At 43.9% G+C, this 23,428-nt stretch overlaps 1 protein-coding gene across 2 annotated transcripts; it reads right to left on the bottom strand.

The window, feature by feature from the left end:
- Positions 1-869: 869 nt before the first annotated feature.
- DYNLL2 (dynein light chain LC8-type 2) lies at positions 870-10,127 on the bottom strand. Of its 2 annotated transcripts, none has more exons than XM_020991896.2 (3): positions 9,778-10,127; positions 5,562-5,700; positions 870-2,932 (listed from the first exon to the last, which is right to left on the bottom strand). In XM_020991896.2, exons 2-3 carry the CDS (start codon positions 5,691-5,693, stop codon positions 2,795-2,797), a joined length of 270 nt encoding a protein of 89 aa, XP_020847555.1. In that variant the 5' UTR covers positions 5,694-5,700; positions 9,778-10,127; the 3' UTR covers positions 870-2,794. The 2 variants fall into 2 exon arrangements, with proteins under 2 accessions (XP_020847555.1, XP_078012216.1); XM_078156090.1 differs by lacking the exon at positions 9,778-10,127 and adding an exon at positions 8,554-8,576.
- Positions 10,128-23,428: the final 13,301 nt, after the last annotated feature.

The following is a 23,428-nucleotide window of genomic DNA, read 5'->3' as shown; positions in this document are numbered from 1 at the left end:
GATATGGATTATAATCTCACCCACAAGCAAACGAAAAAGAGCATTCAGGTGGGGGGTGGGGAGAGATGAAGAGATCATAGAGAAGAGTAAAAGTCATTTTATGTAGGAAATGGAAGCTGGGTGTTCCCCAAAGTCCCTGGCTTTTATTCCACCCGTTTTTGATCCCTAGAAGTCATAAAAGTCACTTCCAAATCAGGACTCCCATTCCCTTCATAGGGATGCTTTGAGTACCCCTCAGAGGGGTCCTTCTCAGAGCCAAAACTGCAGTGCAGGGTAGTCAGATGCTAAGGGAACCAGACCCTCTTGACTAAAGAAAACACCTAGTGGAATGGCAAGAAGGATGGTTGGATAAGAAAAAGTACCTTTAATCCAAAGGGTGGCTGAGAGCAAGCTTTGCCTCTTCTTCCCTTCTTTACCTCCACCTCCCTTATACCTGGCATAATCAAACCAAAGGCCAGTAGGACAGGAATTCCTAATTTCCACTGAGAACCCACTTTCTTTAACTTCCCCACTCACCCACTGGGCCTTTAGAAACCACCATAGATAGAGCTTCCAGTCTCAACTTGCAATTTGCATTTTACAGCAGATTGGACCTTAGACACAGGTGGGGCACTGGAAATGCATCCCAAAACTCACCTCCCTAACACCAAGCATCTAAGCTTAAGAATGAATCTACTGTCCAGACGACCACCCCCACCCCCAACAACTAAACCCATTGCTAGGCACTGCATCTGTAACCTAGTAACCAGACTGATCCATCAACTGGTTATCCTACCTCCCCTTCCTCAAAGAATAGTGGGAACAAATCCTTCAACTGGAATCTGGCCAACTCCCTCACCCACTCCATCCCCCAAAGAACACAAAACAAGTTTGAAGTGCATCAATCAACTTTTAATGTCCAAGAGAGGAATGGAGGCAGAGCAAGGGGGATGAGGAGGGGGGGGGCAGCCACCCCTGCTCCAGGAGAATAAAGACAAAAAAAAGAGATAAACACAAATCCAGACACTTTCAATTGGCCTTACAAGTCAAGGCAGTAGGGAGAGAGAGACAACACAAACTCAAACATTTATTTTAAAAAAAATCTAATATCCAAGCAACTTATCACAGACAGCACATCCTTCACTGCCCAGTTTATAATACAAAGAACATCCTATCACTGCCCAGCTCCCCCTCCCCCCAATTTCAGGTTTCTTCTAGTATTGTAAAGAAAGGTGGAAAGCACAGAACACTGGGGGAAGGATAGCCCATTCTGCCAGGACTTAAGCTTGAAAAAAGGAGCTTCACTCATCCCTAATTCCCCAACATCTACCCCACCCCCATAACGGTATTTTGGACGAGACACAGGAAAATCAGCAGTTCAAGGTATTAGCTTTCCCACTCACCTCAATTTCACAATATTGCCCTCTTTAAGCCTCTATCCCCTAAGCTGAAGCCCTCTCTCCCATCAGGATTCCCCTGCTTCCTTCATGACTTTCTCCCCCCTTCATTGATGCTGCAAGATGAGTTCCCATAGGAGCTCCCCAAAAATCACTTAACACATCCACCAAAGTCACCAGCTCTGCTCCCCCAGCCCGGAAACACTGTCACGCACTCTACCAGAGGCTCCATATTCCACCAAGTCATACCTTCTCTAGCCTACAACTGAGAACCTGCTCCAAGGATGACAGAGGCTAAGATTTCTCTGGTCACACAATAGTTCCTGGGCATCCTTTTGTCTCCACCAGAGAGCAGCTGTGTCTCCTGCACTAGGTAGTTGAAGAACTAAAGTGATACTGCGGCCAGATCACTCAGCTGCCCCACAATCACCTTTACCTGTGCCCCTCTACAAATAACAGCACATACACACTCATTCTTAGTCTCTCTCTCAGACTCCTTCTCAAATACAGAAAGGAGGAAGGTTCAGACCCAATGTCACTGGAAATTCCCTGGCCCATCAGCTAAGAGGGAGGCTAACCTAAGGGGACTCTTCCAAGGACGTGGAGAAAGAGTTAATGAGTTGGATGTGGCCAGGTTGGGGATATGGAATGAGAGAAAATGGAATAATCTTGCCCCTAGCATCCTCCCAATCTGAGCACCAGCAGGAAAAAAAATAACCTAATGCACCAAATCCACAAAGACACACACACACATACACACCTCTTAGACACTCCCTTAAGCACTAATGAAGACAGCAAGACAAGTCTCTGCCCCCCACCCCCACCCCACCCCACAACAAATAGTTTCCAGGGCCTCTCTAGAGGATTCTCATCCCCTGCCCAACTCACAATCCAAAAACACTTGGATTCACATCATGGGGGAACAAATCTCCCCTTTACTTGAGCCCTCCCCCCCATCCCAACCCTAACACATTATCCCCATCCCCCTAGCTTTCCTCAAGCCTTCCAAAGAAGGCATCCACCACTGGGAAGGATTAAGTTGAGCACTCCAAAATTCTGGGGGTTCTCTGCTTCTCCTTTTAAGCTTTTTGTAGGGGGATGGGAGAATTTGTTTTGTGATATTTCCTAGTGCAATACAACCAAAGGGGAGGGGGTGTTTTTTTTTTTAAATTAAACAACAGAAAGCAGCCTTCTTCCCCAGGCAACTAAACAGAAGTAGGGGTTTTTTTTGTGGTTTTTTTTGTTTTTTTTTTTACTGCAACATATACACATGAAGTCGAGTATACAATCCATGCAGTAGCACAGCCATTGGAGAGGAAATCCTGGTGCCAGCCTTCAGTGCGTATAACAGTCCCAGCTCTGCCTGCTACCACCGCTGCCTGCCTCCACCACCGCAGCCACCGCCACCACTGCACCACCTAGCCGGACTTGAAGAGGAGGATTGCAACTTGACCCAAGTAAAAATAGATGAAGTGCTTTGTCTCATGTGTGACGTAGCTGCCAAAATTTCGGCCCACAATACAATGCCACGTGGGGTTATATTTCTTGTCGAATTCCTAAAAGGAAATAAGAGTTAGGGTGAAGGTTAGGGAGGGTCTAAGGGGTGAGATCAGGGAAATCTCTCATCAACAGTGGGGATATTTAGCTGGTACCTTACATGACTCCCTATCTACCACCACCTTCCTCACCCCACCCCCACACAATGACTTCAGCTCTAGAAGCTATGAGAGCTCAGGTTCTAAGGCTAACTAGGTTCTTCCTCCACCCTTCATTAATAATGAATCACACCACAGGCTAATTATTCCAGCCCCTTGGGCCTCAGCCACTTTAGAGGTAAGCACTGGTCATCTTTCTCTTTCTCTACCCCAAACCCTAGTTCCCCATAGCTCACATTTGGGGAATCTGGGAGGCCAAATAATCTCCCCAAATCATAAAGCACTACAGAGAATACTTGGGCCTTTACTGCCTTCCAGACCACTAAGTCATCATGGCCTCAAGTGAGATGGAAGGGAGGAAAGTATTCCACCAACACCTGGAGACTTGGCTCTCTCTAGGTTGTTTGGTTAAAGTGAACCCCTATGAATCAACTTAAATTCTGCAGAATATAAATATTCTATTCTAAGAAAATGTAATCTCCCTGACCGTAGTCACTTTTGTTTTTGTCCTCGTATCCTTAGTATCTAACTCAATTATCTTGTACTTGGTGCAAATTCTTTTGAATTTATTCTTCTTTCAGGTCCAGAATCATGTATAAGAGCCTAGGAAGTCACAAAAATTTAATGATGAAATTCGAATTCATCTCTTCCATGGACTAAATTAAGGAGATGTCAGCAAGGTACACAATCTTCTATCTCCTCACCCCAGTAAGCTGTTTCAATTCTATCAATGTCCTACAGAAGCAGCTTTAGGACCCATGGGAACAAGGTGTGTGCAGGTGTGTGAGGTCTTTACACCACAACTTGAAATTCTGCTCAAGTGACCCAACTGAGGTGGGCAAATTTCCCCACTGACTATATAGTTCAATCAACTACATTTAAGAGGCAGTGGTATAAAAGAGGCATGTAATTAGGTGGTACAGTGGATAGTGCTATATGTGGAGTGAGGAAGATCAGAGTTCAAATGTGGCTTTAGACAATTTACTAGTGGTGTGACCCTAAGCAAGTCAACTTAACCTCACTCAGCCTGTTTCCTCATCATGAACAGCACCTATTTGACAGGGTTCTTTTGAGAATCAAAGATAATATTTGTAAAGAGTTTTGTGACCAGCTATGTAAATATCAGGTATTCTCCTTGTTATCATATAAAGAATACTAGAATGAGGACCTCTAGAGACCTGGATTCTGCCACTAACAAGCTCTGGCAGCTTTGACGGAAATTACTTCTCTGGGTCTCGGTTTCCTCACCCATGAAATTCAGAGGCTGGATGGATGATTACCATGTCCATGCTGGAAGAAATTTTAGGGATCATCTGGTTCAACCTTCTCATTTTACAAGAGGAAGAAACTGAGCCTTAGAGGTCAAACCCCATGCCCAAAGTCACACTGCAAGTTAGTGGCTAAGCCATGAGATCAGAGCCCAAGTCTCCCTACCTCCAAGCCTATAGCTCTAGCAGATCCAGAATTGGTCTCTAATGTTCCTTCCAGTTCTGAAATACTATAATTCTAAGAGATGGCCCATTCCCATATCACACTGGGCCACTTCCCAACTGAGATGTGATATTCTGATCAGAACCTCCACAAAGCATTTTCCCCCACTGGCTTCTGTCATGATTTTAGAGGTTATGTTTTCACTTTAGACTGTTCAGTAATTGACCTTAAGATTCCAATACTGACTGCCTCTCAAATCAAGCACTTAATGATCTCCAAAACACACTTACAGAGCCACTTTAAAGGAATCCTATGATTTGTATTCCAAATACAAAACAAAAAGTAGTAAGGAATAATATAACTTCTCAGACTCTGGAGAACAAGAGGTAACTGAGTGTAGGAGAAGATCAAAGGATTTAGAGCCAGAAGTGGGTTCTAGTCACTTTCCCCCTTTGTCAAAGGGGGGAATCTCTCCTTTGTTTATCTGCAATGTAAACTCTCATGCAGAGGAAGTGTGAGAGGAGAAGACGCCTTTGAAGTCAGGAACAGTCCCGTCTCTGATACATACTGGCTGTGTGACCCTGGGCGAGGTTATGTTGGTAGTTACCAATCTGCATTGATTTGATGTTTTGTTTTTCAGTCATGTCTGACGCTTCATGACCTCATTTGAGGTTTTCTTGGCAGAGATACTGGAGTGGTTTGCCATTTCTTCTCCAGCTCATTTTACAGATGAGGAAACTGAGGCAAAAAGGGTTAAGTGACTTGCCTAGGGTCACAAATCTAGGAAGTGTCAAGATGCCAGATTTGAACTCAGAGAGATGAGTCTTCCTGACTCCAGGCCCAGCATTCTATCCACTTTGCAACTAGCTGTACCACTCATTTTTGCATTAGTAGAGGCATTTCCTTATACAAGTGAAAATACAGATTTGGTGTTTTCCTGCCCTCTGTCCCCCTCCCCCTTCCCAAATCCTATATATGATTCTCTAAACAGGCAAGATATATACACAAATTAATGTGGCTGAGCTCTCTAGTGCTCTTCTCCTCAAGTTGCTGGGTCAGCCACCCCATTCCTCAGCTCACCCCTCTTCCCATGCTGTACCTTCTTGATATAGGCAGCAATGTCTTTCTCTATGTTGTACTTCTCCATAGCCTGTGTTGCACAGTCAACCGCATCCTGCTGCATGTCCTCAGACATGTCTGCGTTCTTGATCACTGCTTTCCGGTCAGACATGGCGGCACTACAGCAAAAAACACATGTGGCAGTCAGTACGGCTCCTCACTCCACAGCTCTGGGGTCTGAGGGCCCACTGGGTGAAGAACCTACACGTTCTGGGGACAGGAGAAAATGGCAGCCCACATTGATGAAGGGCTATAAAGTTCTCCCAAACTCAGGTACCGATTAGAGACTGACCAATTCAAAGGAGGAAAGGTATGAGAAACACAATCAACTTTGTAAGTCTGGTAATCAGAAAATACAAAACAAACAGAAGTCATGAATATAAACTCCCCTGACATGGGAGAGCAAGAGGCAACGGGTGTATGGGAGGAGACTAAAGGATTAAGAAGCAGAAATGGGTGTTCTAGTTCTGGCTCTGTCACTGCCTAACTGACAATGGACAACTGACCTGATCACCTCTCTGGGACTCAGTTTCCTCATCTGTAAAATGAAGGTGTTGGACTGGATTCTAAGATCTTTTTCCAACTCTAAATGTTATCGTTCATATTTTAGAGCGTAAGGGACTTGGAGAACTCAGACTCAGGACCGCATGTCAGCCTCCCACTCAGACCTTGTACTTTGAATTCTTCTTTGACCCTCCTCCACCCTCCTCTGCAAAGTATGTGTCTCGCTCCAGTATGGTCCAGTGGTTTAGTGCCTTAGTCTCAACTCCACCACTTATTGCCCATATGACTTTGGGCAAGTTGGTGTCTCTTGAGTCTCAGTTTCTACATCCACCAAGGGATCTAATGTGACAATCCTCTTCTCCTCCCCAGAAGGCATACTAAATACTTGAAATATTTTGTCTCAATAAAAACCTAAGAAAACAATGTGGTACATATGTGGATGATCCATGATACCTCTGATGTAGATAGTACCTTCATAGGTGGCATATCAATAGGAAAAACTATTTTAATGTTCCTTGTTTCCCATCCCTGTCAAAAAACCTCTGGTACCATCCTAGTGCAGTCACAGATCCAGAGTTTACCCCTGACTCAGACATAAAAGAAAAACCACCAAAAGAGAGCATTCAGGTTTGTCTGCTTATGGAATAACAGTACAAGGAGAAGGAAGGATATTCAGGTAAACTCCACCCCCCACGTTTCCCCACCTCCAAAAATATTACACCTAACATCAAGCCATGGAGATCCCACTCCTGGAGCTTCCCCCTTGGCCTGATATCCAAACTGCTGGATATGGGTAGTTTCTCATCCTATCCTCATTCTACCTTGGGCATGCAGGGATGACCTAGACAGTAAGAACTATATTAATCTCCTCAAAATCAGAAGACAGAAAGTTCAATGACTTCTGGGCATATCTTGTCTATCCCCTTCCCACACCTTATCTCACAGAATGCCAGGATTTGCCTATAGCAAATAATCCTTCACTTGGTATTGTAAAAAAGGATACAATTGCTACAACTTCATATGTAGTGAATGATACTAAAGCACATGAAGTAGAGCACTTCTACCTGGAAGTGAGGTGACTCAGGAAATAGGAGTTAAAAAAAATAGGAGTGCCCCCACTCCCAAGAAGTTGGCATTGTTTGGAAGGCACAACACAGTTGTAAGAAAGGGCCAGGAGGGGAAGCTAGGTGGTGCAGTGGATAGAGCACCAGCCCTGGAGTCAGGAGGAGCTAAGTTCAAATCTGGCTGCAGACACATGATATTCACTAGCTTTATGACCCTGGGCAAGTCATTTAACCCTGAGTGTTTCACCAAAAAAAAAGAAACGGCCAGGAGACAAGGCTTCCATTCTGAATCTGGCTGTCTCAGAACATTCTTTCCTTCCTCCCATACAAGCCCAGCCAGGCCTGCCTCCTCCATCCCATCCTCATCATGACCTTGAGTAAATTGCTGGGACTCCCTTTATTTTATTTGAACCTTCCCATTTCCCAGATCAGCTAGATACACAGAATACTGTAACCATAACTATTCTAAAGAAAGTTAAGTTCCCATTGTCCTCATTCCTGATTCATAGGAAAGATGCACAGCAGGCAGATAAAGACAGCACTTGGGAATAAGATTTGGTTTTAAACTTCACTGGTATTGCCTGGTAGTCTTTCTGCTGCTCATTTTAATTTATTTATTCAGAGTTACTATAAGGAGTGACTGTTTACAAAGCCTAAAAGGGGAGGGTGAAGGAAAAGGGTTGGGGGTGGCCCCAGGAAACACAAGTGCAAATTTAGCTGTTTTATCTAGCAATTTGACTTGCTCCTCGGCCTCATCCCCAAAGTCCAAAGGAACAACTTTGTTACATTAATTAAAACCCAGCCTATTCTCCAGAAAAGAGCCAGCCAGTTGCATAATGTCAGTCTTGTGACCACAATGCTACAATTATTCCCCCTCCCCACTCTCCCCTCCCCTTGCCCATGCCCCCTATACCCAAGCCAGTTCAGTCCAACACGCCCAGGAAAGGAGAGAAAAGCCCTCAAGGATTACCTCTCCCAATGGGAGAAAGACCCTGTCTTCAAAATGGAAAAGGGACTAGAGGACTCAAGAGTAAACTAGGAAGAGTTGAGTCACTAGATACTTTTTAACAGAACAGATAGGAGCAAGGGCTGCAGGCCCGCTCTATTTAACTCTCACCCTCCATTTTGCATCAGGTAGAGATGGAATTTGAAGAGACTGTCAGAGCTTCCCAGATCCCTCAATAATACCTACTTCTCCCTAACCTCTAGGGCCTCCCTCTCCCACCGCCCTGCTGGCTAGGGATCTTGTCCCTTTTCCCTACTGTTTCTTTCTTCCCCAAGGGTTTGATCTCCAAAAGGGGATCGCTGAAGGGCAAGTGAGGTTCACAAGTAAAAACGAAAATCCTCTTTTCTTTTCAGTCTGCCTGCCTGCCTCTGTCTCTCCTCCTTCCCCCTTATACAAACCCTGCCAGGTCTGCAGGGCCTGGTCCACTGAGCCTCTCACCCCACCCCCATAGGCCTGGAGCTGGGCCGGGAGTGACTGGTCGTCCTCTCCGCAGGAAGGACACCCCGGAGGGGGGCAGCATCGGAAGCCGCGTCACGCCTGGTGCCCTCTCCACCCCATCCCCCTCCTCCCTCCTTCCTAGGGCCCCCAAACATCAGAGAACAAGAATCCTACTGGAGTAGGCGGGGAAACACCTCTGCAGTCTGGTCCCCCCCACGGGACATATCTAAAGGGGCATACTAACTCCGAGAGTTCAGCCTCCCCCAGGGCATAGGCTGGGACTGCCTACAAGTAGTCCAAGACTAAGGGAGGGTTTAAATCGGGTCCAAACCCAGGGAGGTCAAAATCACAACCCACCTCCCACCAGAAGAGGCTGGGGCTGCCTTGGAGCAATCCAAGGCGGGGGGGGGGGGGGGGAAGAAAGGGGGGAAACCCGAGGACATCGGAATCCCACCCTCCCTTCCCCACCAGACAGACCCTGGAGGCTAAGGGCGAGTCTAAAGGGGGTCCAAACCCAAGAAAGTGGGAATTCCCCCCTCCACCGCAGGGCAGAGACTGGGGCAGCCTCGGTGTAGGTCAAGGCTAAGGAAGGAGCACAGAGTTGCAAGCTGCACTCAACTGATCCTTCCCCTCCAGGGGGGAGGCGAGCAATATAGGGTTGAAGTCCAAACTTGCTCCATATCCTGAGAGAGGCAATCAAGGCCTCGGACTCCTTCTTCCAGCCCCAGCCCCTTTTCATCCTCCCCCCACCCCCCTCCTTTGCTGGATAATAAAGGTGGGGCTAGGAGGCATTGTGGGAAGCAGCAGCAGGAGCCGCAGAGGGCAGAGCAGCTAGGCAGCCTCCAAACTGGCCCAAGAAGCCATCTCCGGGCCCTGGAGATGGAGGAGGTGGAGGAGGTGGGGGAGGTGGAAAAGGAGCGCGGAGAAGACTAAGGCCAGAGGAGCCCAGGGCCTCATCCCCTACCCTGAGGCCACCACTGTCCTTCCCCTCTCCTCCTACCTCCTCCCACCTCCACCCGGCGCCCCAGGCAGCCAGCTTCAAGTCCCCACCCACCAGGCCGCCAAAGTGGATGGGTTCCCTCCCCCAGATCTTCCTCGGGGTCCCCTCCCCCATGCACGCAAAATGCCGAGCACACACTTACCCTCCCCCTCTCCCGGGCACAACCCCTGCCCCAGCCGCTCACCTTCACGGTGACAAGTCCTCGAACGCAGTCCCCTCGAGGGAGCAAAAATCAAAGGTGGTTGGCAAGGGAGACGATGCGGGGGAGGGGATGGGGGCGGGGGGAGGGGGATGGGGGCGGTGTCCCCTTTGCTGCTCCTGCAGCTGCAGCCGCCGCAGGTCGCTCAGCTCCACTGCCCCGCGGCCCCGGCCCCGGCCCCGTGCGCGTAGCCTTACTTCCTAGCTCGCTTCCTTCTTTCCCTCCCGCGCCCGCTCTCGCTCCCTCTTTCTCTCCCAGTGGGTAGGCTGCTCCCACGCGAGCACAGCTCCCCTCAGCTCTTCTCTGCTCTGCTGCTGAGCCCCGTCTGGCGCGCGGCCCCCCCTGAAATACAGCCCCGCCCCTGCCCCGCGCCCCTCCCCACGCGCCGTCGCCGGGCCTCCCCATTGGCTGCGCCAGCCCGGCCCCGCACTGCGGGCTTCTCCCCCGCGCCGCTCTCGCCCCACATCTTGTTTCCTCCCACAATGCCCCTGGGCAGAAGGAGGGATTGGGATGGGGAGGGCTGGTTTAAGGAGGGGCTGGGGGTGGGGAGGGAGAGATACCTTATAGAGGGGGAAGGTGGAAAGAGATCTTTGGTCATTTAGAAAGAAGGGCAGACAACATATGGAGAGGATGGATGGAGGTGCCAGCCCTGTTAAGAAATAAGCCCTAGCCTAACCCTAGAGAGGAATGGATTGGAGACCCCAACTGCGGGGGGGGGGGGGCACAGAGACACACCACACCTGTGGAAAAGGAGAGTCGAGTACAGCCCCACTGAGAGGGATAGAGGCATAAACAATCAAGAGTCTCCTTTTCCCCTCCACATCATTGGAAGGCCCATTCTGGCCCCCCACTCCTGCCTTTTTTTTCTTTGAGCCTAAGGTAGGGACAGGGAACTTGATAACCCGTTGTCCCCTAAGCTGCACAATGTCCGCTGGTCATCCGGGAGAAACTGCTCACAGCTATTATTTGTCTGGGCTATGTAAGTTTGGTTTCGGGGATCCCAAGCTCTTCTTCCCGGACCATTTTATTCTTTCAGCAACGATGCCTCTTCCCAGAAGCAAAGTAAGCTGTTTTGAGCCAATGAATCAAACACACCAGGAAGAAAATGGTCAAAGCTTTTGGCTGTGAAGTTAGCTGAGGAGGTTGAGTGGGAGGGATGACAAGGCTGAATAGTGTGGCTGCCTAGAGCTGAAGCAACTCTAGTGGCAAAGATAGGGTGTGTACCCAGGGTGCTCAAAGGGAAGAGCTAGAAATGTCTTTTTTCTTTTCTTAGGTCTGTTTCATCCAGTGAGTATGCCCCTAGAGTGATGGGTAGGGGAGGTTTCTTTCCAAGCATGAGATCATGTCCATTCCTGTCTGCCAGCTAATTTCCAAACTAGGAGAATGAGATTCAACCCTTGAGTATAAGATGTATATAAGAATAATGTATTTGATTTGATAATTTCCCAATCCTATATATGTCTTTTAAAATACATCATATGAGTATATGTATGTATGTATATATGTGTATATTTTTGTTTCCCTCATTAGATTGTGAGCTCCTTGAGGGCAAGGCCTGTTTTTGCCTTTCTTTATATTCCAGCACTTAATATTAATTCCTGGCACATAGTAGGAGCTTAATAAATGCTTCTTCTTGACTTGTTCTTTACAGAACATGGGTTTTTGTTGGAGATTTCTGTGGAGGTACCTCCACGTGGCATGCCCACTGGCACCAAAAAAAAAAGGATAAAAAAAACAAAGGGGAATGGGGGAGGGGGGCAATCCATACCACCAGGACCACTTTCCTTCTGCCAGGAGCAATTGATGGTGTCTAGAGGCAGAAGCACATGGCAGAGGTACAGAGGTGCTTGCACAAGGCTTGGAAAAAGAGAAATCCTGAGAGTAGACTTCCCCAGCTCAATAAACAGAAGCAACCAGGGCACTTATGGATTTCCTGTAGAAGGATATAACTAAGACAGTCAAGTGCATGCCTAATTAGACTAAGAGGTTAAATGTTCATGAACCCCAAACTCCCATGTGGAAGAAGGAGCAATCTGAATTCCCTGGGCAGCATGACTCGAGAATCTAGACTTCTAGCCAGAGAAGAGAGATTTCCTGGGCAGCATTGTGGGTGATGGAGTTCTGTTCTAGAGCAAAGGTTCCTAACTTTTTGGGTGTCATTTTTGGTTTGGCATATTCTAGTGAAACCTATAGATGCCTTCTCAGAGTAATATTTTTATTTTAAAAATTTTATGTAAATAATATTTTTTCCAATTACATATATAGTTTTCAATATTCATCTTTAATAAGATTTTGAGCTCCATATTTTTCTCCCTCCCTTCTTTCCTCCCTCCCCAAGATGGCAAGCAATTTGATATAGGAGAATAATATTTTTAAATACAAACTAAAATACATAGGATTATAAAGGAAACCAATTATATTGAAATATAGTTATGAGCTAAAAAAAAAAAAGTTCATGGACTCCAGGTTAAGAACTTCTATTCTAGAGAGAAAAGGGGATTTCCTGAGGCAGCATGCTACTTGGAGAGAAAAGAGGAGCATTTGCGTAGGTCCTACACAACATCCTACTTGAAGAGCAAAGCCTGTGCGTCATTTGGACAATGTAGTTACAGTGGTGAGAAGGTTGCTTGCAGCAGAGCCCAAAATGTGATGAACCACAGGTAGATGCTTCAGATCTAGGGGAAAACCATGTAGGATTCTGTGAGAAGGAGGAATGCACCAAAATGTCAAAGGGTTGCCCTGATAGCAACCCCAAATTCCATTCCTTTCTATGGTATGTTCATATACTATATGAATGCCCCCATTAGAACTTGAGCTCCTTGAGAGAAGAGACTATCTTGCTTTTCTATTTGAATCCCCAGCACTTAACATACAGTACTTTGCAAACAGTAAGCATTTAATAAATGCTTTTTCATTCCTTCAGTATTTTTTTATAGGCCTCTCGGAGTCTTTTAAATCTTCTGTATTTTGTGTGAGCTGTTCTCTAACCTCAAAGTATATGGGGGAGGGGAGACAAGACAGGGGGACTGGAAAGGTGGAAAGGATGTTTTATCAATCAATCTGACAGTGGGAAAATCCATAAGTGGAATCCCACCCTGGATGCAATAGCCAGTCATGCAGGTTGTCTGCAACACAACCATGCCTATTCTTATCCTCCTACATTCCCCTCAGTATGCCCTCTTCCTCTACTGGGCAAGCCCCCACTTCTGAACTACTCATCAGTCCCTCAGGGCTCCCAAGTTTCCACGACAGCAGCTTCATAGGTGCCACCACCTGTAATTCTGCTACCCCCTCCCACCCTTCCCACCTCATGGCTGTAAAAAGTGTCCCCTTGAGGGTAGACTCTGAGTTGGGGGCAAAAACTGATGACTAAGAGCTCTACCTCTTCCCTTACCATTTTTGGTGGGACACAGTGAGTTACACAGGATAAGCAGGAATGGCTGGGTTGTGATCTGCATCAAAGATAATTATATTCTCTTTAAAAAACAAACCACCCCTTTTCCAAACTTCCTTATCACCATGGAAGGCACCCACCATCCTTCCAGTCGCCCAGGCACCCAAGCATCTAGATCATAGACTGCTAGGTGGCATAGTGGATAGAGTGTTGGACTTGGAGTCGAGAGGACCTGAGTTCAAATTTGACCTCAGACTCTTACTAGGTGTGTGCCCCAGAGGAAGTCACTTTACTGCTTTCAGCCTCAGTTTCTTTATCTATAAAATGGGTTATAAGGATCAAATAAGGTGAGAAAACACATAAAGTACCTTACAAACTTTGAAAGGGCTATTATACATAAATAAATGTTAGCTATCATCATTATCATAATAATTGTATCTAATTAGTTGAGAAATCTTATTCTATCTCTACATCTTTCACATCTACTCCTTTTACTCTACTTATAAAGCTGTCGCCCAAGTTCAGGCTTTCATCATCTTTTGTCTGGGCTACTGTGCTTGATTAGCCTCTCTCTTCAAGTCTTTCTCCTCTCCAATTCATCCTCCATACCTTGCCAAAGTGATTTTCCCAATATTTAGGTATAACCATGTCACTCCCCTACTAAATAAATTCCATTAACTCCCTGTTGACTCTAGGATCAAAAATTATTTCATCTCTATCTCATCTTTTTCAATTTCTTTGTGTGTGTTTTAATGTACATAATTATTAATATAGTCATAATGCATACGTGTTATAAAGAAGTCAAGAAAAACATTGGGATCACATCTTCAAAAAAAATGTTATATAGCTACTCCGAGTGCCTAAATGGGAGCTAGGGACCCCTTTTGGCCGTGTATGGGAAAACCTAGACATGAGTTATATTTATTTGTATCTGAGTATTTATTATCATTGTTCTATCATTTTTGGTGTCTGACTCTTTGTGACCTCATTTGAGATTTTCTTGGCAAGGATACTAAAATAGTTTGCCATTGCCTTTTCCAGCTCATTTTACAGGAGGAAACTGAGGCAAATAAAGTTAAGTGACTTGCCCAGGGTCACACAGCTAGTATCTGAGGTCAGATTTGAACTTGTGTTCCTGACTTCAGGTGTGGTGCTCTATCTACTGTGCCACCTGGTACATTAGGTTATTTTCTTACAATTCCCAAAAGGTCAGCAAGTAAAAAAAAAAAAGAAAAAAAAAAGAAAAAGAAAGTAACTTTCATTTGATCAAGCCCCCAGGATCTGGCCCAGTCTGTGTGAAGCCGGAATCTTTGGGAAGCCCTGGACTATAAATTACAGGGATTATTAGTCAGCTGATTCTTTGAGAAAAGCAAGGGTTGGCGGGGAGGGGGCGAAGTGGAGGAAGCAAAGGACAGCAGAGAAGGGTGCAGAAAACTTGATGGAAAAAGGCCTTAATATATCTCCTATACCATCTCTCTATTGCTACCCCTCCGGAACCTCAATTGAGAAAGCAAGCATGATCCAGTCTTAACAAGCTTGGCTCTGAGAAATAAAAACAAATCAACAAATACTATTGAGTATAAAGTGCTATGTTGTCCAAGATAGAGTCACTTCTCTTCCACTCAAAGACCCCAGGATGCATAATACCACACTGTATCCCTAGCCTCAATCCAAGAGCCTATAATGGGGGAAACATGGGGGAGGGGGGGGACGGGACTCAGAGAGAGAAAGAGAGAGAGGGAGCCTAGTAACCTAGTGCTGTCTTCCCCCCTCCACTCTTATCAGATCCTATATTAATCTTAATCGTACATTGAAGTATGAATGTATTTGTCTGGGGACTGTTCTGGGGTTGGTGAAGAACCATTCCCCAGGAACTCCTAGAGACGGAGAAACAAGTGTCTGGTGTGCCTGAGGGTCACCAGAGCAGCACAGTATAAGGGACAGAGGATTTGGCAATCAGAGTACCTGGGCTGAACTCTTAACTCTCTGTGAACAGGAGCAAGTTACTTCTGCCTCTCTGGGTTTCGATTTCCTCATCAGGACTAAATGATCTCCAGGATTCTTTTCCAGCGTAAATAGTATGATATTATCACAAGCCCAGTATCTGAAGACAACGCTGTCAGAAAAAAAGACCTCCATTCCAGCTGATTCCTTTTATTACCTTTCTTTACTACTCCTTTTCTCTTCCTCTTCTTTCTTCCTACAAACTCCTAAATGGTAAAGAGCTAGTGTCCCTCTCTAACCCTTGAAAACAAGCATAGGGAAAAAAAACTGTAAAAATTCAGTTTGGCTATGTGTGAAAATATTATTACAGTCATTTATATGACATATTCCTTATTTGTTCTGGCTAGGGAAGCCAGGTGGTACAGCAGATAGAGTGCCAGGCCTGAAGTTAAGAAGAGTCATTTTCCTGAGTGCAAATCTGGCCTCAGACACTTACTAGCTGTGTGGCCCTAGGCAAGTCACTTAACTCTGCCTCAATTTTTCATCTGTAAAATGAGCTGGAGAAGAAAATGGCAAACCATTCCAGTATCTTTGCCAAAAAAACAAACAAACCCAAATTGGGTCAGGAAAAGTCAGACACAACTGAAAAACGACTCAACCGCAGCAAAAACCAAGCATCACAAAAGCAATCATGCATCTTGTTAATATGAATCCAGTGTTACTTCTTTGTAAATTTATGTTTGATTATAATTATGCTTAGTTTTCTGTTGCTTATATGGTATCATCATCATCTATGCACAACTTGGGAAAAAAATTAGAGAAATATTTGTGATAGTCTTTGGCCAGTAGGAAGCAGAAAGTGAAGACTGGGAAGAGCTTGGCCTTTCCCTTCATGGCCTTCCCCAATAACTTCTTCACTTAGCTCTGAGCTCTCCCAGAGCTGTATCCAGATGCCTCCGATGGCAGCCAACAAAATGAGCTATTTAACATAACCCTTCTCACCCAGATAAATCATTGCCCATCTTGAGGAAAGTCCAATCCCGATTTCTTAGTGATTTTTCCTCACCCTGCATGCTTTACTGCCATTCCACCCACCTAACTAGAGGTATCCTTATCTCTAGCCTTTCCTGGAATTGCTTGCTCATCCAGAAAACTTTGCTGTGCTGTAAGCCGTATCCTTAATTCTATTGGCTCTTGCTTTGTTTCCAGGGCACCAGTGGCAGGTGAAGGGGATGAAGAAAATGGTGGAATGTCTAAATGTACAGTTATTCCTTCTACATCAAGGGGGCTGGAGCATGGCACCCCCATGATCTGGAAAAACTGCATAAAAATTTTTGGCCCTTCATATCAGAGAAGAAATCTGAATTTTTTCTTTTTCTTTTGTGGGGTGTTTACAATACCTTACTGTAAAATTTGGGCTAAGTATTTGGTCATAGACCATATGTAAATCAATGTTAAAGAAAAATACTGTATGAAAAAGAACTTTTTCTACGTTGTCTGCTGAGAAATCCATTTTCCTTTTTAAAGATCTTAGCTACTAGGTGGCACCATGGATAAAGTGCTGGTCTTGGAATCCAGAAAAACTGAGTCCAAATCCCAATTCAGACACATTATCTCTATGAGGCTGGACAGTTCACTTGACTGCTCTGTGACTCAGTTTCCTTATTTGTAAAATGAAGGGGAATTGGACTAGATGTAAAGCAAGGTTTTTACAGCTCAAAATTTATGATTCTATGATCCCTGACCAAGTTACCATTAATACATACATGATACAGTGAAAAGAATACTGAATTTGGAAGTGGAGAACCTGAATTTGAAACTTGACTCTGAAACTTATTACTTATATGACCCTGGGCAAAGCATTTAATTTCTCTGGGCTTCAGTTTCTTTCTCTACAATAAGGCAGTAAGACTAAGTGGCTCCTAAAGTCCCTTTTAGGTTTCAAAACCTATGATCTTCAATGCTTTCCACAATTTTTGGTATTTTGGGGAGATGACAAAATATGGGAAAAAATGGTGGGCCATCTGGTAATCCTTTGGGATTATGAGATTTAAAGTCAGAAGACCTAGATTTGAATCATTACTTTGCAACCAACTAGCAATAGAAATTTCTCTAGGTTTCAGTTTCTTACATGTACAATGAGGAAATTATGGTCTCTTTCGGTTCCATGCTCAAGATTGGACAGGAGCAATGAAGATAGTACAGCCCTCTACTCAAAGTAGCTCATCCTTTCTCCATTGTGCAGAGAGGGTGATAGTATGAATATTTGTGGTTTGCTGTGACAATGTGAAATAGGAGTAGAATCATATAATAATCTTAGAGCTAGAAGGAATGACAGAGGCCCTCTAGCCCAGCCTTGCCTGAAGACTGAATTCTCCAGATCTCACCAACAGTTCTGTCTTAGAAGCAGGCCATCTTGGGCCAAGCAAGAATGAATCTTGAGGCCTTGTCCTGATGAGTTGGCTTTGCTCTGCCTAGTGGCCACAGATTGTATCCCTATGACCTTGGCTAGAAATCTCTCTTATACTTCAGTGGTGTCATATTGACACAAAAACAGATCCCTGGGCTGCATATTGACTTAAAACCCCACAAATTAACATTATCTGTGTTGTGTTGTATTTTATTTTTGTTAAACATTTCCCAATTACATTTTAATTTTGCATGCTGACCATATGCAGTGAGTTTGATGCTTCTGTTATAGATCACAAGGATATTAGCCAAGTGGGAGAACTGGGATAGGAGAGGAGATATGAGACACGTTGATCAAAAAGCATGATGGTTTTGATTTTGCTTTGTTTTCTAAGAATCTCTTGTGTGACCATCCAAGGGTACATCCTAATTCATAGCTAATGAAAAAAAAAATAGGCAGAGCAGTATGATATGAAAATGGTGGCCCTCCTACGGTAAGGAAAATAAAAGATTAACAAATATCAATAACATTTTTTCCCCATAGGATCATAGGTTTAGAAACAGAAAGAACCTCAGAGGTCATCTAGTCCAATTCCCTCATTTTATAGTTACAAAAAGTGAAGTTCAAAGAAGTTAAATGACTTTCCTAAGGTTAACAGGTAAGGGAGGCAGCATGGTACAGTAGGCAGCTCACTGGATTAAGAATCAGACAGCCTGGGTTCATGTCTCTGCTCTGTCATTTACTCTGTGTGCCTTGGATGAGCAGCTCCTTGTGCCTCAGTTTCCTTATCTGTAAAAGTGGTTGTGGGGTTGGGAATGGACTTACTGTCCTCTAAGGTCTTTTGCAGCTCTTATTCTATGAGTTTGTGATCCTATTAGGGATAGTATTCAAACCTGTCTTCAGACTCCAAATCCAGGACACTTTCTGCCATATTGCCCATTTCCTTCCCAAAACACCAAGATGATGACCACCCACCTCAGAACCAGAGAAGTAAACAGTGTCTCTGATAGATGCAGTGACTGCAGGCTGGTTTGCCGTGGAGTAGGGGTAGTTTTGACTAGGGCTATTCTCTTAGAATTGTCCTTTCTCCTAGGCTTCCCTCTCAGGTGCACAGACAGGTCACTGCCCTCTGGGTAATCTCTTCAGAATAAGAAGCAATGATCTCACTATGAAAGAATAGCAAGGCCCAGTAAGTAAAGCCAAACTTCATACAGAGACAGGGCAGAAAGAATCCTTTGGGAGTTGAGATGTTGCTCTCATCTGTCCTTTGAAGGACAATCTGGGCAAGTTCCCAGCCCCCAGCCATATGCCACATGGCCTGGGAGAGCCACACCTTGCTCCCACTAATAGCTCATATTCATCTACCTTTGGGTTCCAGGGTGAATGGACAAAGAGGTAGATGCAAAGCTATTGTAAAATTAGCATAGCAATTTGCAAGGCAGCCACACTGCACTCAGGAGCTTCTTCACGTGACTTCTTTAGTTTTTGGTCATTCTCCAGATCTTCTTTTTGGGAATCCATCCCCAGTTCAAGCCATTGAGCAAAATTTTGTGTAATCCCGGGCCACTCCTCTGTCTTCTTTCCATCATAGCCAATTACTCCTAAGAAAAGGCAAAAGAGCTAGTCCTCCTCCAGACACTCCAGGCACAGGCCCCATTATTCAAACGGGAAGATATCTATCTAAAGGCCTTGAAAGACATAAGAACTCTGATCAATGTAATGACCAACAATGATTCCAGAGAACTACAGATAGAGAATTTTACCTATCTCCTGACAGAAGGGTGAGAGGCTAAATATGCAGAATAAGACATATATTTTTTGGATATGGGCAATGTAGGGATTTGTTTTGCTTGACTATGACTTTGTAACAAGGATTTTCTTTTTTTTTTCTAGGTGAGGGAGAAGGTGAGAGGAAGAGAAAATAAATGCTTGCTAATTTAAAAAATATAATTTAATTTAAAAGAGACTATTTTGAAGAAAGACAAAAAAAACCTTGCATCTTTGGAGAAAAGGATCAGAATTCGAAGAGGAAAAGGGCCTATTGGAGGTGATGACTGTTTGTTTAGTCAATGTTTATACAATACCAAGAGATTTGATGTAAAAACTGCTAATAAAGTGTCATCTTCTTTTCAGACTTACTGTCACACAGACCAAGAAGCTAGGAATAAGGGAACTATAAAGAGTAGAATTAGAATTAGATCTAGGAGAGAGCTAAAGCCAGAGGAAAAAATACTGTTATGGACTCAGGGAAAGGATTTGCGATTAGAAGTCCACAAATCGAGAGTTTTACTACCTGCTAGACTGCTAACTGACTCTGTGATCCTGGGCCATTCACCTAATGTGAACTTCACTTTCTATATCTGTAAATGAAGATAATAAGCCTTATAGTCTCTAGCTAAGGAAGTCATTGTGAGGATTAAATCAGTTTTGAAGGAAACACATAATTTTACATGATTGCTCATATATAATGTATATCAAATTGCTTACCTTCTTAGGGAGGGAAGAAGAAAGGGAGGGAGGAAGAAAATTTGGAACTCAAAATTTTATGAAAAATGAATGTTTAAAATTGTCTTTACACGTAATTGGAAAAAATAAAAATATTATTAAAAAAGAAGCACATCAATGTAAGGGGTCTTTTAAAATTATTACTATATTGAACAGAAGGCAAAATAAAAAAGAGGCTGAAGGTGGTATTAAGTTAGCAGAGAAATGGCAAAAATCCAAAGAATCTTGCCTTCCTCTTCCAATTTGAGTTCACCATCCATGTCAGAATATCTTTTGGGGTAGATCTCGTGGCATAATAGATTAAGGAGTCGTCTTGTTTAATCTCTTTTTAAAAAATTTTTTTAATCTCTTTTTTTGTTAATTTTTGTACGGCATTTAAAAAAAATTCTGAACGTAACAAACATCAACTAAAACAAGTACTTCCACATGTACAATTGAGCAGAAAGAGGGGGTTATACATGAAACTGTGAATATCCATTATGTACAGCTTGCTTTTCAAGTATATAATAAATTCAATATGTTACTTTCAAAGCTGTCCTACTTGTCTGTTATTGCCTCTGGCTTGCTTCTCTCCCTTCTGTGCATTTCAAAAGCATGTGTCTATGACCCTCTTTTATTTCCTTTTCTTCCTCTTTTTTTGGGGCCGGCCTATCTCTAGCTATCTCTTCCCTCCCTATCAACCCTGAAAAGAGAAAAAAGACAAATAAAACATTTGCAACAAAAATGAATGGTCAAACAAAACAAATCCCGCCATGGGTAGTGTCTGAAAATGTATGTCTTATTTTGCAATTTAAATCCATGATCTCTCTGTCAGGTAGTGGGCAGCAAGTCTCAATCATTGGTTTTCTATGACAGTTGTTGGTCACTGAACTGAGTTCTTAAGTCTTTCAAAGTTATTTGTCTTTACAGCATTGTTGTTAGTATATAAATTGTTTTCCTGGTTCTGCTCACCTCACTCTACAATTCATCTCTTTCATCATTTATTATGACACAATAATATTACATTACATTCACATACCATAATTTTTTCAGTTCTCTAATTTATGAAATTCCCTCATTTTAAATATGACTTGCCTGAAGCCACAATGGTAAGAATAGAAGAGATGAGATGAGAACCCAGGTCCCTCTGATTCTAAATTATTCCATTCATACTTTAAACTTTATAATCAACCAACAGTTAAGTGGCTATTATGTGAGACTATGGAGAAAGAAGGGTCAACAATGGAGTTCTGAGCAGAAAGAAGTATATTTTCATAGGATCTCTCCTCAAACTCCTTTACACCCCCACACACACACCCCTTAAAAGTGAAAGTTGGGGCAGCTAGGTGGTGCTAAGTAGATAGAGCACTGGCCCTGGAGTCAGGAGGACCTGGGTTCAAATACAGTCTCAGACCAAACACTTGACACTTACTAGCTGTGTGACCCTGGACAAGTCACTTAACCCCAATTGCCTCACCAAACAAAAAAAAAGTGAAAGTTGACATTTATCAACACCTTTACCTCTAAAATTAATCCCTCTAGACAAACAAGGCTGAATCTTGGGGGTCTGGTGAGTTAACTTTCTTCTGTTCTACAGCCAAAAATCTGTGCCCCTATGGCACTGGCCAGCCATCTGACAAGTGTGTTGCTAATCATAAGTATGATCAAATGTAGATAGCTCAGGGTCAGCCCACTAGTGACCAGGGCTGGAAATAGATCTTAGAGAGTAGAGCTCATGTCCTAGCTAAGAGTGAGCATATGGGGAACAGTAATTTCAAGACTTTGTTGGCATTGAGTCATCCAGCTGAAGCCTGTCAGGTCCTTTAAGCTCTTACAGATTTCCACAATATCCTATCCTGTTTCTGGGGTCATATCATGTTTCTAAATAGAGAAACCAAGATGAATGATCTGTTTGGTATCTGAATTGACCAAAGTGGGTAAGAATGGTTACTGAGAGTTCTACAAGAATAGAGAGCCCCAGAAAAGGATCTCCAAATCAGGAGCATCCCCTGCCTAGCAGTACATGGAAAAAGTCCTATAGGATTTTACAGTGGGGGGGAGAGACATGAGTGGCACCCTGATGTAAAGACATGGAGTCAAGAGACCTAGCTCTGCCTTTGTGACCTTGGGCAAATCATTCCCCTCTTGGGGCCTCAGTTTTTTTATCTGGAAAATGGGGAAGTTGATCTATGATCTCTAAAGTCCCATCTACCTCAAAAACGGCCTCTCCATCAGAATTAAAACTCAGAATTGAATGCGTTGGAGAGCTCCTGAAATTGAGTGGAGGAAAGGAAAGGAGAAGCTGCTTTTAAAAGCCTGAGATAACTTGGAGGCGTTCCCTGAGCTCTACCCCTGCGGTTCTGTGCAGCGGGGAGAAAGGCTGAAGAGAGCCAGGCAGATAAACAGCCTGGTCGAACCTCAGGCAATGTTTCCTTGGCTAGAAAAGCAGACGGAGTTAATGTGCAAGAGATTTCTCCACCCAGTTCTTTCCATCTAAGGATCCTCTGGAAAAGCTGCATTATAATCGATAGCCTCATAAATAAATAAGGATTCAATGCACCCTGTCTCCAGTCTAAAACTTCCTCAGGAAAACTGAGCCTCGACCTACTATTACTCATCCATGTCTTGAGTCATCTTGAATTCTAAGGCCATAGAACTCAGGTGGGCAGGAATCATCTGAGATTATTTTGTTCATTCCTCATCTGGTGCGGGATAGTACAAAAACTACTCCTGAAGAGTGGCTTGAAGTGGAGATATATGTTAGGTTCTTGCCTTTCTTACCTGACTTCCTTCTCCCAGACCATTGCCATTGATGTAACAAGCTATAGTCAGCGATTTTGTTTTGGCCTATTTTACAACTTCCACTTACAATCCCTCCCCTTACTACCATCACCATTAAGCTTTCCTGCCCAGTTCAGTCAACTGAGATTGAGCGCTGTCTTGAAGGAGACTAACTAGCTTTAAGGTCTGACCCTAAACTTCCAATCTGTTCTATTCTGCCTATTTTACTCTCAGCCACTTTTCAATTATTTGTTGATGAGTATACAGCAACAACTACAGTACAAAGATGCAGCAGAAAACTAGGGTTCTGTTAGTAGAACCCTAGTAACAGTTCCATAATTTCCTTGTCTAAAGACTTATCTAATTATATTGAGCCAGTTATTTCATCATTCAGCCTCAGTTTTCTTATCTTATGACAGATTTCCACAATATCCTATCCTGTTTCTGGGGTCATATCATGTTTCTAAATAGAGAAACCAAGATAAATAATCTGTTTGGTATCTGAATTGATCAAGGTGGGTAAGAATGGTTACTGAGAGTTCTACAAGGGTAGAGAGCCCCAGAAAAGGATCTCCAAATCAGGAACATCCCCTGCCTAGCAGTACATGGAAAAAGCCCTATAG

The sequence above is a fragment of the Phascolarctos cinereus genome, unplaced genomic scaffold (assembly GCF_003287225.1).
Source record: "Phascolarctos cinereus isolate Bilbo 61053 unplaced genomic scaffold, phaCin_HiC Scaffold_5;HRSCAF=322, whole genome shotgun sequence".
NCBI classification, from domain to species: domain Eukaryota; kingdom Metazoa; phylum Chordata; class Mammalia; order Diprotodontia; family Phascolarctidae; genus Phascolarctos; species Phascolarctos cinereus.
This window is presented reverse-complemented; position numbering and strand designations above follow the sequence as displayed.